Source organism: Vidua chalybeata, chromosome 2 (assembly GCF_026979565.1).
Source record: "Vidua chalybeata isolate OUT-0048 chromosome 2, bVidCha1 merged haplotype, whole genome shotgun sequence".
In the NCBI taxonomy this organism is placed as follows: Eukaryota; Metazoa; Chordata; class Aves; order Passeriformes; family Viduidae; genus Vidua; species Vidua chalybeata.
The window spans coordinates 85497554-85512861 of NC_071531.1; the positions used below are offsets into that span (position 1 = coordinate 85497554).

At 36.4% G+C, this 15308-nt stretch overlaps 1 protein-coding gene across 8 annotated transcripts in view; it reads left to right on the forward strand.

The window, feature by feature from the left end:
- Positions 1–15308, forward strand: part of YAP1 (Yes1 associated transcriptional regulator) — an 86203-nt gene that overhangs the window by 47415 nt on the left and 23480 nt on the right. For 4 of the 8 annotated variants that reach the window (XM_053935159.1, XM_053935161.1, XM_053935160.1 and 1 more), the window contains exon 4: positions 8165–8278. The exons of the other annotated variants lie outside the window; for them this stretch is intronic. In XM_053935159.1, coding sequence (XP_053791134.1) covers positions 8165–8278 — 114 coding nt within the window. The remainder of the gene's footprint in view (positions 1–8164; positions 8279–15308) is intronic. 8 annotated transcript variants of the gene reach the window in all.

A 15308-nucleotide genomic window follows, 5' to 3' on the forward strand; every position in this document is an offset into this window, starting at 1 on the left:
TTAAAAAGATCATACAAGTAAACCACAAGCTGTTCTAATAAATAGTTCTAGTTATCCTGGTTTGAAACTTTAAATTTGTTGATGCCTGATTCATAAAGCAAAAGGCTGATAGTTGAAATAAGAGAATTTGTATAATATTTATGTTGTCTATAGAAAGAGCACTGTAGTTCTTTGATTTGTTTTTATTTTTTTCAAATGAATGGTTCAAACTTGTAAGGAAGCAGAATTTTTGTCTGTTTTCTTCTGACCAAAAAATGCTGCTAAATTGATGAAGACAAGAATTTCCATTCAATTAATATCAATTTACATTAAAGCTTTTGTGCTTCACAGTGCTCTTCTGCCTCCATTTACTCACTGACTAGAGATGGTATACTACCATTTATTGACATTTCCTACATTTAATATGAACATACAATTTTTTCCTGTCCTCCCTAAATGGATCAAGCAAATACCTTGTTTAGAAGCAGAGATGCTTTGGTTTTCCTCTTGTGTTTCTATTACTTCCAAAATACAGTATGATGGTCATTATTGCTCTAGCTGGAGAAGTCTTTTGTCTTTTCCTGGAATATAAAATTGTTTTTCAGCTGGCCTGGCAGGGCCTCTCACTAGACAGCAATAAAATGTTCTTGTTCTTGCTATAGAATCTACTGTATGTTTTCAGAGCTCTCTCATATGATTATGCAGAGAGCAAGCAGATAAATTTGGTGCCATGCTTGTTTGAGTGCTTGGTCTTGCCCTTGCTTTGTCACCTCCTGTCTGTCACTGAGGTTCATGTTATATTTATTTTCTCATAGTCTGACTGTATTTTGTGTGTGTCTGCTGTTCCTGTACTTCCCAAGGGTTATTCTCTGGTGCTGCTTTTTGTGGTCTGTTTAGACAGCTTTGTTTCATGCTGCAATTCATGTGCTGCAGACAATACCGAAAGATTAACAGGCATGACCAAACTCTGCTGTTCATGACTGAGTATTAGAGGGGAAGTTAATCAAACTTTTTGCTGGCTAGGCCAGGAGGCTGGATTATCCTGAAACAAATGAGTCCTGTTCAAGTTCAGGAAGTTGTGATTCACAGCAATTAAGGTCTCAGGCTCTGATGTGAAAATAAAACAGTGTGATTATTTTCTGTGTAAATTTATCCCAGGAAACCTGCAGCAATAGAGGTGGCATGTTTTTGTAGGGACATTTCTAAAGGAGGGAGAATGGGAGACTAGGAGAAAGGAAACAATTCCCTTGGTCTGACCTGCCTTTTTGCTTATTGGTGCTAAAACGAGATGCTTGCTGTTTCAATATTGACATAAATTCTGTATTTTAAGATAACTCCTCAAATCTTCTGTTGTACCAAGAATTGACAGGAAAAAATATTGATAGTAAAGTAGGAATCACTTTATGTACTTAGAAATGAAGGGTCCTTAGTAAAAAAATGTACTGTTAAATTATAACAGGGTGGTAACAAACTAGAAAAGAAGCTAGCAATCTGGACACAAGGATTATTTTTAAAACAACATTTACATGTAATTGCCTGATGTAAGTGTGTGAGAGAGTGATGCTGCATAGATACTGTTCTTTGTGCAGTAAAGAACAGTTGAAATGTGCAAGTGGATTGTCTTGTGATTTGAGAAAGCACTTACTTGGATACAAGTTCATTGAACATTTATTTTTAATTTCACAGATGATACTGTGTTGAGCATCAACTGAAAATCCCATGACGGTTTTTTTTGCCCCAAGTGCTCTGAATCTGATAAAGTGCATGAAGGACTCAGAACTCCTGTGTATACTGAATTACATCACATCTTATGTGATATTAGGATTTTTTAAGCTTAAGTCAGTTGAGGTAGTATGACTTGGAACTGACTCTTTGGATGCACTTGCTTACCCTTATTTGCTATTAACAAAAGTCTGCTCGGAATTAAATAATACCAAACCTGCATTTATTGGATGCCATTCTGATACTTGATCTGGCAAATGTTTATGTACTAACTTTAAATTATGACTGTATATTTGTTTTTACTAAAGTCTCTTATACCTAGTTTTATTACTTTTTATTACTGAGCTCATGGTAGCTTATGCTTCCTTGATAGCCTCTTGAATAATCTTTGAGAGAAATGGAAAAGTCAAGTAACTATGTACCACTTCAGCACAGTGGAACTTACAGTCATGATGTTGGCACTCAGATTTAAGACTACTTAATGTTCTAATTTGGGTGTTCATTCTCAAGAAATCAAGTTGAGACCTTTAAGACAGAAGTTTCCTGTTATGAAATATTGCTGGCAGTGAAACATATGCTAGTGCATGAGAGCCTTTCATGAAAGATATTGGAAAAAACCGAGAGTAAGTATTGTGACAGCTGGAGATCACGGACTTGCAAAAAAGTGTCTGAAATGCCACAAAGGAGAATATTTTCCTTTCTGTATAGACCTTGTATGGTGCTCATTCATTTTAGCCCTTAAAGTTACTGTCCAAGTTCTAGTATACTGCCTTAGGAGCCTGTAAGTCAAGTTACTGTGCTGAAATGTAAGAGAGATTTCTGGGAGCTGCTGTGACAGCCTTTAGAAGCTTTAACCATTTAGCCAGAATTAGAGATCTTGACATTAGCAAGAATTACAAACAGGAAAGCAAACTGAAGATGCAGAGAGAAGAAAAATCTGAAAGCTGATGTGTGCATATTGGAGATAAATCTGTTGTCTTTTTGGATAATAGGAAAAGAAGAACTCAGGAAAGATGTGATAAGGTCAAGTCAAAAGATTGTTCAAATATAAAAATGGGAAAGATGTAGTTTTGCGTGAGATTGAAATCTTTAGGTTATCTGTTTTAAGAAATTCCATCTCTTGAGGCACTTAGGTATCTTGCTGCAAATTACATTTCTTCAAGGAAGTTGATGGACATCTGTTCCAGGCATGATTTTTGTGAATGAGTTATTCTATGAGTGTTAGTTAGCTACATCCTTTATAGGAAGTCATCAGTGTGTGAAAAGTGAGGTTTTTTTTGTCTTTCTTAACTTAGTTGCTACATGTAACCAACTAAAATAGTTTGGGCCATATGTATGCAGAGAAGCAGCACAGTGCTCTATTAGATGGCATTTGTTGGTTAATCTGTGAAATAGGATTGCATCTTCAGTAGTGGAAGGGAAACAAGCCTGTTATTTGTAAATATGCCACATGTATATAAAAAGTCATTGTGACTTCTGATTTTTTGCATTATGTTTCTAACCATTTTTCCCTAAAGCAAAACAGAACAGGAAAAAAAAAAAAACCATAGTTTCTCCTGTCTTGATTTAAAACAAACAAACAAAAAGGTAGTAATAATGGTATGCTGTTCTTCTTAGGAACATATCCTATATATTTCCTACTGAGGTAAAGTTACACATTTTATTTTCAAATGTATAACTTTACCTCAGTAGTAAATGTATAGGATGTGTCAACAGTGGCTGTTTCATATACAATTACAGATGATACAACAGATGGGATAATTGTATCTTCAGATACTTTTATTTTCTGAATCTTGCTTGAATTATGCTTGACAGCACTGCATACTTTAGCCTCTTCTGCTTATGCATAGAACTTAGATAATTAGCTTTGGAACAGACTATTTGTCTTTATCCTCTTTTGTCTTCATTCTTATGTGACAGTTTTGAATTGAGTTTCCCGGTGAAAGTTTGTAGACCTAGTGCAATTCCATTGTCTCTTTAGGTAAGGCTGTAGTGCCACATTAAATGTTGGTAAGAAAATGGACACTTGAGTTCATAACTCTCAGGGGACAGGCGGGTAGAAAGGAATATGCCAATACCTAAAACAAGTTCTAGCTCTTCTCCTAGGTCCTTGCTCACTTCAGTTGCAGATTGTGCCTATGTAGCCAGTCATACTACAAAATTCTGTTGTGCGTACAGTCAACACTATGATCTGTTGTGAAACTCAAGTTTCTAAGTATCTGTGTGACAATAATGTTAATTTCTTTCTTGATCTGCAAAAACCACCCCATTTTAAATAGTGTCTTTTTATACTAATTCAACAGGATAAAGGTGTACTTTAAGTAAATATTGTAGACTTTGATATAAGTTTTGGAAGTTTTAGAACCACAGTGACTGAAGGAAAAAAGTTTTCACAGAGAAAGATTAGGAAAGGTCTTGGAGATCAGTGTTTGTATTAGGTGCAGGTGATTTCTGTTGCAACCTAGTTCCTAGGTTGTCCATGCATAATCAGTTGGTAGATAGATACAGATGCCCTCTTACATGCATTGACCTGTTGATAAAATACTTTGTTTACATCTGTTTTAAAATTAAGTGTTAGGAACTGTAGAGTCTTGCAAGATTGACTTCTTATCCCAGCATAGTTGAATCTCTACTACATTGCTGCTTTTGTTACTCTTCCAGTTGCATTCTGTCTGCCAGCAGCAAGCACTGCTTTGCATTCCAGACTCCATGGCATATGAGAAAGTTAAAAAAAACTCACAAGAAGTGGAGACATGCACCAAAGAGACATGCACATAGGCTTTTAAAATTACATGTTATTTATATGAAATTACACCATTATATAAATATGTAGTTACAGAGGTATGGCTTACCAGTAGTTCTGGAAAGCTGGCTTACATTTGGAAATTAGAATTTAATTTTTTGGTAACTTTGTCCTCAAAAGTACCACAGTGCAGATTGAATTCCCTACCTAGAAGGGTTGTGTCTCCCTGTCCAAATTACTTCACAGAATTCTAAACTTACATTTGTGATAGTGTTCAATTGCCATAGGAGGCACCAAACAGAACTAGTAGGGGGACCATGTCACAGGGATATTGTTTGTGCTAAATATTAACAAAAGTTGGAGGAGAGACTGGAGAAGTATTTGAAAGAGAGGTAATTTGGCACATAGTAAGCAGACAGAAACTGGTCCAAGGAGTAACTGGTGATAGAATCACAGAATATCTTGATTTGGAAGGATCATCAAGTCCAATTCCTGGCCCTATGCAGGACATCCACAAGAGTCACGCCATTGAGAGCATTGTCCAAACACTTCTTGAAATCTGACAGGACTGGGGCTATGACCACATCCCTTGAGGAGCCTGTTCCAGTGCCCAACATACTTGGAGGCCAAGTGACTATTCATAGCCTCTATACCTTTTAGGTCTCTATATGTATTTGGTGCTTTATTTAAAAGTTTATAGAATGTGACAGTCGCTAAATGGGCTACTTTCAGCAACCAACAAGATCTGTCCATCACCCCAGGCTAGATGCCTGGACTAAATGGACTTTTGGTTAGACCCAGTATTGCTGCTTCTATACAACATGAGCTACAGTAATTATGGAAATTTTAGTGAGAAGGTCTGAATAGCTGCAATATAGGACTCAGCTTTTGTGGCCTAGGTTATCTAACGCTGAAAATTCTGTTTCTATTGAGCCTTTTGGGGGAAAATGGGCATGTAATTGCAAAGGAATTTTCCTAGATGCTCTGGGTGAATGTGTCTCCTATTCCTCAGCATAGGTTTAGTTCTTTCCTCTGGTAGTTGCCTCTAATACAGAGTTTGTCAAGTGGCCCTTTAGAAAATCAGACTGTCTTCTAGTTTCACAATTACTCACAAAACCAAACAGGAATTACAGAAGGCAATAATTTCAGTTTTTGAACTGCCTTTTCAATATGTAACGATGACAGCAGAAACATGAGAGCAGTCTGTTGTCCAAGGAAGCAAGCTAGATTATTAATGCCAAAAGTTTCTAGAGATAAAAGCTCTGCTTCTGCAGTCATTTATAGCACTTAGCAAGGAAGGCTTACTGCTGTGACAGCCAGGTGAGCAGATGGACCTTTTTGTCCTGTTCCACAGCTGTGCATTTTATTTAGGAAGAGAACCTTGCCCAAGTTTGTCTCTAGTAGTAAGCTAGCACTCATCAGATCACTGAGTCTCATAAGTAGCATTATTCCACCAGGTGGATGGACTGATCAGCTCCTGGCAGCCTTCTTCAAAGGCATTTTGTTCTTTCTTGCTACAAAGGAACATGCTGGACCAGTACAGATTTCAGTGTTCAGCAGGACTGACACCCCAAGGCTGGTTTTGTTTTTCCCTAAAGCCAAAGAGGGTTTTTCTGGCTTTGCAGTTTGCAAAGAATTTCTTGCTGGGTTTCTCCAAGGCATGTATGGCTTAGCAGGACTCTGAGGAGAGTGGTAGTGAGAAGGTCTGCTTGCATGGCTAGCGTGTTGGCTCAGCAGTAAAGGAGTGGGTTTAGTTCTTCATTGACTTCTACAGTTGGATGATGGGGGGCATGCCTCTGTGCTCCTGTGCCCCAGCTTTGTAAAAAAGCATCTCACTGGTTAGCTGGCCAGTCTTTAGGTATGGTAACAAAACACAGCGTTCTTTGCACTGGAGCTTTCATTTCTCCATCAAAGTCCTTTTGTACAGTGAGTATCTTAGGGTTTAAGCATCATTTGCAGTATTGTCACTCTTTCTTGCCTGTTCTGTTCACTAGCTTCTGATAAAAGCTGAGATACTCATTATTTGTAGGCAAGATTTAGAGCGTTAGAGGTGGGAAGAAAATGTCTAGTGTTCACTGTTTTTCCTCACTTGAAATTCATCTGTAGCTCTAATGATGGAGTAGTGAAGTTACTAGAGAAGGGCTTTGTTTTCTGAGCCAAAATGAAAGTTTAAATTAGAAATGTAGTTTGCAAGGGATCTTCAAAGACCACAGTAAGAAATTCTTGTCCTGATTATGCCTTGGGATATTACTGGAATGCAATTGAATTATTTTTGTACTCTTTTTGACATTTCTCCAAGAACATCTTTTGAGATTAAGCAAACAAATCTATCCTCCCCACCTCTCCTCCCAGCTTTACACTGAATTCTTCAGCAGGAGCATGACTACAGGACAAAGTTACAGTCAAGAGCTAATGTAGTTCGAAGTTGGATATAGTAGACATTTATCAGATACACACATATTTTTGGGTATACCTGAATCTCATGTATGAAATAATGATTTTGTTTATACCTAGTGTATCTTACATTATACAGAATAATCAGTTAGTCCATGTCTAACAGCCAGATGGCTTCTGCTATTGTATTACTGTATTACACTGAGGAAGAGTAGAAGAACTTGATGGCTTGTTGCTACAGCAGGTTTGTTCTAATTTCTTTTACATTCTTAACATGTATAGTGAATCTTTTGTTGTATGATTTGAAGATTGTAATTAAATCTAAAATACAGGGAAGATCTTCCGTATCTAATTTAGATATTTTTAGAAGTCCGTGTCAATGTGAGTATAAAAATTCAAAACCATGTGTTTTTAAAGCACCTTCTAAATAAGACAAGATAAATATAATTTTTTAAAATAGTTTTCAGTCTAAGCAAAATATGGGTGAATGTACGTGGTCATATAGAGATGGGAATGAGGGGTTTAAGAACTATATAGGAATGAAAGCTGCTGATGGGAGCATATGGGAACCACTCCTCAGGCTCTGTGTTCAGACATCAGCTGTGGACTCCACAACATCATTATGTACCTCCCTTTGACCATTTTCTAGAAGTAGTTTTTCCTGTGTGTGCCTTTCTGCTTGTAGAGGCGTTGCACTGCTGTTCATAGCCCTGTGTCTTTGTGACTGCTCATGGTGTTTTCTTGCCTTTGCTTTGTCATTGCTTGTTTGCCTGCCTTGTTCTTCAGGTTTGCATTTTTGTCTGCTTAAGCCTTGAATGCTTTCAAAAGTTTGAGTATGAAGTAAAGAGGAAATTAATTTTGTCATTTCTTTTTTTAATTGTTTGTGAAAGACAGGAATATTTCAGGATCTCCTCAGTGTTAGCTTGTTGCTGATCCTGTGTCTTAATCACTAGATGAATTTTTCTGTGAGAGGTAGAATCATGCTATGCTTCTTTTTCCTGGTGCACATGCTGGTTTCATTCTGGCAGGCTTGACTTATTGCTGGTTTTATACTAGAATGCTATAGCAAAATGATGTGTGAAAAGCATATGAAAGGATACAAACAAGTTGGAAAATTGAAGTCCAAATCCTAAATAAAAATGATAGAAGTGTTTCCTGGTCCTTGGTTTCTCACACAGCACTTCTTTGCCCTTAATCCCAGAAATGAGCTTGAAACTCTTCTGTTTCATGTATTGTTATATATGTAGAATGTTAAAATATTTTTTAGATCAATTTCAGCTGGAGCAAACAAGAGCCCACCATGAACTCCTTCCTTCTATATTGCAGGCCCACTCCCCGATGGATGGGAACAAGCTATGACCCAGGATGGAGAAATTTACTACATAAACCATAAGAACAAGACCACTTCTTGGCTAGACCCAAGGCTTGACCCACGCTTTGGTAAAAGTTCATCTCAATTCAGAATTCTTGATTTGCTTCAGTTCACTCAGCTTTAATTTTGCAGGCATATTTTGAAAGCTTTTTATGTACAATTAAAATATATTTTGAGTTGTAGAGGCCTTATTTAGATCTTTTTTTAAGATAAAAACTATTAGCTTATATCCTTCAGGACTGTATGTTACCCAAGTTTCTAATGCTACGGGTTGGTATTTTGCCACATGATCCATACAGTTCCCCAAAGTGGTGACATTCAGAAATTACTTATTAAGACAGTTTCAGTCAAGCTCACTCGTCCCTTTAAATTAGCAAAACATTACCACAGAAGAATCTTTTAATTCCTAAACAAATATTTACTTTCCTTTGTGCTATCTTAAGAGGGCATTGTCAAATAATAGTTCATGCTGTTTAAATACACTTGAAACATATACCAGCTTATAATTCCAGCTTGTCACAGTGATTATCATGACAAAACTTTCTGTATTAAACAGTATGATGAGGAATTATTAGTTTTTTGCTCCTATTTTAATAACCTTTTTGTGGGGTAAAGACTGTGTAATATTGCAAATAGAAATAGTAACCTAGCAATCACAAAGTCAAGATGGAGAAATTCAACAAAACAGAACTTTTATGTAATTTTTTTCAATTATATTTTTGATCTGTATGAAGAGCAGAACTGCAAACTTTTCAATAAAATATTGGCACTGATAACTATGAATAGAAACCACATGTAATGTGAAGACTAAACTACTTTCATAGATTATCCAAGTGATGTATTTAGTATGGCATTAAAATTTCTGGTTTTTTGTAAAGCCATGACCTGTGGGTGTCAGCCTTATTAGCTTGCCCTTGATTTGTTTTCCCAATAACTTACTATTTTCAACTCCTTTGGATTTTAGTTATTTTTCCAGAGCCATGGAAAAACAGTAGGAGTAAAAAAAAAAAAAAAAAAGAAGAGATCATTGTGGTTTTCAGGCTTTACTTTTGGACTCAGTGCAGCTAAATGAAAACAGTGTGCAGATCACTGAGTAGGTCAGGCTGAGGGGATGCAAAACCTTTGAAGCTTTACAGGGGTTGACCTAACAACAACTGTGGGCCCCTTTTGGGAGAGGCATTAACTCCATGAATGCCATATAAATACAGAGCTACAAAACTCTGCAGTCACTGTTCTGTTTTGTTTTTCCAAAATGTCTGTTAGAAAATCTTCATTTTTGGTTTGTAGGCTTGAGTGCTTACTTAAAACATCCATTTACTCTTACAGAGAACACCAGGTTGTCACACTTTGTTTATAAACTGCTCACCAGTTTGTAGACAGGTTGAGCCACTATGCAACTTGAGCCCAAAGGTGGGGTGCCACCTTTGGCAAATGTCCATGCTGATTTTAACACCAGCCAGAGCTACAGACCTGTTTGCACATTGCAAGAGTGTGTGGGTAATTTGCAACTTCACAATTACTTAGTATGTGAGTAAGGCTGAAAAGGAAGCAGTCATTTTGAAAATCAGTGTTGCCTTTTGCAATTATATTTACTCAGGTAATCTTGCAGGGTATCTTTTTCTTTAAATGCATTACTTTATCATTTGCAAAGATGAACTGGAATTAAAAAGGAGTGTGGAAAATGCCTTAATGGACCGAGGTTGTGAGTGAGATGAATCTTGCTTCTCACAACTATTTTGTATTCCTGTAAATAGAGTGATCCAACTGTAAGGGCAAAAGCTGCTTGTCTTGTGCATACTGAAACTCTATCAAATGTTAAGGCTGTGCAGTTAAACTGAAAGAAGTTAAAAATGTCCAAAAGACTGATTAAGGGTTTCTTGCTGCATAGCTTCCCTTTTTGGGCCCACTGTGTATGTGTATCCCAGACAGGCTTGAGTACATGCCAAGGCTCTTTATTTTGTGGTCGGACTTTTAATCTGTTCCAGACTTTTTCAGTCAAAGAGCTCAAGTGTAACTGAAAGGGGCAGGAAAGGAAAAAAAAAGCATGTGGGCTCTTCTGATCTAGAGTGACGGCAAATAGAGACAAGCTGCTAGCTGCTGTTGAGGTTGAAGGAGTTTTCCTTGAAAACCTAAGCTGTACACATTGTATTGTGGTTTATGTTTTTATCATTTGAGCCAAGAAAATACAAAATTCTGTTCCTGTTGCTTTCTTACTTGTGGCCTCCTTAAGTCACTCCAGTCAAGAAGGAAAAAAAAAATCTCTTTGACAGTTAAATTACTGAGCCTTGCATTTATTTACTATGTGGAGATCCTTGACAAATATGTGCTGTGACCTTAAATAGCATGTGAATGACTCAGAAGTTTACCTTTCTGTGCTTAATATAGGTTGAAACTTCTGTTGGTATTTTTCCCCTGAGGATATGACCATACCCTTTTTTATCACTGTGCTTTAATATAAGGGCTTGGTTTTCAGTATTTGTGACTACTAATACTTCCAGAAGCAGGATAAATTCATCTTTGTCTTGTTGAAGCTCTTGGTTATTACAGTGATGCTAATGGTGATTGAAAATGAAGGAGGAATTAATGTCTCTCTCTGCCACTTTCACTTATCTTAAGAACCATTGAAGAAAACAAAGCTATTGAATGGTATGTGCAAACATACTCCTCTGTTCCAGTATTCAGAAGCAGAAGGTATGAAGCATTTTTGCCCTTATTGCTTCTGAATTCCCAGCTTCCAGGGAGACAGCCTTTATGTCTGTATGTTCCTCATCAGATGGAAGCTTTGCATTCATCTTTATTTTCTCTAGTAGATGTGGATATAGCTCTTTTTTAATTAGTGCTTGGAATTTTCTATTATTATAGCTAGAAAAGAGCAAGTGGAAGGAAAATCAGTTGGAAAAATTATTTTAGGTGGACTGACTTGGTGTGGAGCATTTTGGTATAGCATTCATGCTTTTAAACAGAAAATAAAGGAATATAATTAGTATGTATTCTTTCTTGGAGCAGGCTTTTAGAAATAATGCGTCAGAAAAGAGCCTCTGTCAGAACTGCTGTGGGGTATGCTGGGTCTAAAACCTGAGTGCTCCAAGTTGAAGATAAGAACTTCATTCCAAGTTAACATCTTTGAAATGGGTTAGAGGTCTTCAGCTACACCACTTAAGTGTCAGTGAACTCTTGTGGCTCAGACTTTCATCCTCCAAGTCTACAAATATGACTTTAAAGCAATTCACAAACTTTAATATCTAGGAAAGAACTAAGTATGAAATGAGGGTCTTCTTATGCCAAGCACAGGCAGACATAAAGATGGCATGGGATCAAAGGAGTGGGGATGGGAGAGGGTTGGTCCTTAAGCCTGTGTCAGCAGGATTCTTGTCTAGTGGAGCATCTGGTAAAAGCATGCTGTCCTACCTTCTCAGTGCCTTTGCAGACATCATAGTAAGAGGCTTCAAATTGCCTTGTTTTTTTATTTTATTTAGACAAGGGTTTTTTCCCTTGATGGAATTGGACTGTCAGGTTGAACTTGTCTTTTGGACCATTTTGTCTTTTCTGCTATTGTTCATTGGTCATTCTTCACAGATCCTACTGGATTTTAAAGCCTTTCAGATAACATAATGTGTTTTCTTGATACTCAAAGAACGTCTGGATAGGAAGCAGGTCAGCTATGCATTCTGAGTGGCTGAAGTTGGTGAAGTAGAAGAACATCTGCTTTTCCTATAAAATCAAATTTCCTAGAACCAGTTGAAGTTTAAAATTTTTCAGCTTTTTTGCTGTAAGTTTCCAATAATTGGCTTTTGTATCAAATACCATTAAAGGGATTTTAACTCTTATTTAAGTTTGCCAATGGTAGGACTTGGTTTTGAAATACAACCTTAAATAATTTGCCCTTTGAGGGTGCTTAATATATTAAATTCAAAGATGAAGTTGAAGTGGGAAAATACTGGAAACTGACAGTTGATTTCTGATGTCTCTGTTGGTGTAAGTTTGGTGTGGAGACCTTACTACTCCAGTAGAGTAGTCAGACAAGTGTCTGTAGGGATTGGTGTAAAACAAGATATTGTTTGAGTTTCCTTGTTATTTTATTCTAAACTTGGGTATTAAAGGCTTGTAACTTATATACCAGTGTTGCACACTCCCAGTCTCTTTCCTTCTGTTCTTCCTATTCTTGGAGCTGCGATAATGGGGTATGAAGCAAAATATGTGACCTCAGGTTGAAATCACTGCCATGACTTTATCACTTCCACTTAGAGATAATGTTAATGTTCTTTGAAGTTCTGCATGAATTTTGGATGAGGGGGAAGGTAAGGCAAGACAGGGTTTAATATCTTTATGAAAAGTGCCATAGGGGCTCTGTGTACAGTAGCTGTTTGACTGCATAATTAGAAAGTGAAATAAAACTAATGATGACAACAGTATGATTATAGAGAACGTATACCAGGTTTTCTGCTTCCTTTTTTTTTTTTTTTGTATAAAAACATTGTGCCTTTGAAAAAGTGAAAAGAGCTTGTTCAGAAACACTGTAGTAAAATGTACATTTCATTGAAACATATATTTATCATTTCTGTTTAAAGAAAAAGCAAGCAAACACAGAACAAGCTTGAAATTCAATTAAAGCTTAAGCTTCGGAGTATCTGCTAATTTTTAAGTGTCAGAAATTTGCTTTCTTATTCCTTACCTGTCTAGCACTTTGTTTAATATATATTTCTTCAAATTAGTTTGTAGGAGCCTTTCAAGGTGCAGATTTTTGCACAAGATAGAACTGGAGCTCTAGATTGGAAAACTGGGGTTTGGCCTTTGTCTAGTCAAAACAAAAAGAAGCCCAGACTTTGTGTCTGATCATAATAGCATTTAAGGCTTCTTAAGTTCCAGATCTGCCTTCAGTTTTTGCACAAAAAGCAGAGCATGAGCCACAAGTGGCTTTGGTCTGCAAATGCAATGGCATATCCTCTTTACGTATGCCATAAAGCAAAGGAGGATTTGATTCATCTAAAAAGGTCTAGTGATATTAGATTTTTCACTTACCTGTCTCTGTTTTTGCAGAAGAACAGTTTCAGGAGATCACTTAGGATGGGGTAAAGACTTCTGTATTTTGGTATGTGTGTCAGAGATGTTTACAGATGAAGTAGCATCAGTTTTCAGTGAACCAGTGACTTCTGTCAAAGCCTGTTGTGAATCGGCAGAGGCAGATGAAATTTCGCTGGTAAGCAGCATCCCTTTGTAAAAGGCAGGTGCTGCCTTATGGTAATGACAATAAATAATTATTTGTTGTCTATGATTATATCAAAAAGTGAAATCTGGGTTTGTTTGAAAGCAGGATGTATTTATATCTCTTAACTGAAGTTCACTGAAGAAATCACTAAATCTGTCCACAAGTATTGTGTCAGGATGTAGTTACCTACTTTAGGTAGAATATTTCTAGACTATGAAAGAGAGAGAAACCTACACTTTTCTTAAGAATTTATCAGGACGGTAGGTTTATGTAAGTTTATACCTGTTTGGGGGTTTGTTCTGTTTTCAGAGTAATTTAAACCTGTTCAGGAAAGGAGATTTATTGCTAATGATTTCTGGGTGCCCGTAAAAATAATGCATGCTTGCAACCTTGTGCTAAGCAGCTGTGATAATGAAAGGAAACTGCACTCCTAACAGGGACACTTTTTCCACCATATCCTTCTAATACAGCAGTTTGTACTTACCTGTTAATGAGCATACTGTGTTAAAAGTTGAAGGTGGATCATTTTGAACATGATTGATTATCTGTAATCTAAATATATATACACACAGTAATTATATAGTCTATATCTAATAATATATGATCTTAAATTCAAAGACATCAGGTTTTTTGTCTTTGAATTAAATTGTGTTGAAACATGATGGTAGTTTCTTATATATAGAAGTGTTTCTTGGCAGTATACTGTTGATTTTTTTTGTAGTAGTAGTTTTTACTGGATTTTGTAATTTCTGTTTAATCATTTCTAATGGGCTTATGACAAATTAAAAAAAATGAAGACATGCAGATGCATATTTAGAGGGTTTGTTCCACTCAAATAAATTAAAGAAAACCTGCATTTTAAAAAGTTATCACATTATTTTATAAGAAATTGTAAAGAAGCTTGTCTTTTGGTTAGTTAACCCAGGAAGTATTATGTGGTGATTAAACAGTGAAACTGTTCACAGCTAATAGCCTTATGTAGACTCTTGAGTGATTAAACTTTGGTCTAACATGTGGACTAGCTTTCATTAAATATATTTTGCCAGAGAGTCAGTGGACAGACATATGAGGCCTTGGTTAGCTCAGATTCCTGCACTTGCTGTAGTCTTCAGTGTTTCATACATAGAATTTAAATTTAAACAACATTAGTTCACATTTCTTCTCATAATCTGTCCAGTGCACTGTGTCTTACATAGTTCTGTAGTGCTAATACTTACAGTGTCAGTTGCGTTCTGTAAGTCAAGTAATTTAAAACTTGTTTAGCCTTCCAAAATTAAAATTGATTTTTTTTTTTTTAAAGTGAAAAAGAGGTATGTAGAGAGTTAAAAGAGAGTTTTAATAAGAGCCCATTATTGAAGAGTTTTGTTTTATATGTGGGCACTGAAATTTCTAAAAGCTACTTACTTAACTTACTTTACTGCTGAATGTAATTTATATTTACTTTTCTGGCTGGCCAGAATATTTTAATTCTTCTGAAACTGACATACATTGAGTGAAAGTGCTTTACAAATACTGCTGTTTACTGCTGTGGGGGGAAAAGAATTAACGCCGCTTTTTACTCCAGTTTAGTTACCAGTGATTCAAGAGTCTGTCTGTACATGCTGTAGTGTCTCAGTGGTGCTCAAGTCAGTCTGGCTATTGCACATCTACATTTGACAATACAGAAAGACTTCAAAAACAATGGCAGATTTAAATTTATATTGTTTTAACCAGCACATGCAATAATGGTACTAAAACAAAAAGAAAAATACTAATTTAATTTGAATAAAACTAGTTGATAAATGCAGAGTAACTAGTCTGTAGTTTGGACATGATTTTGTAATAGTATTTTCATTGGATATCTCTTGCTTTAACCAAAAGTTCAGCTCAGGAGTCTGTGAATATTTCTGTCT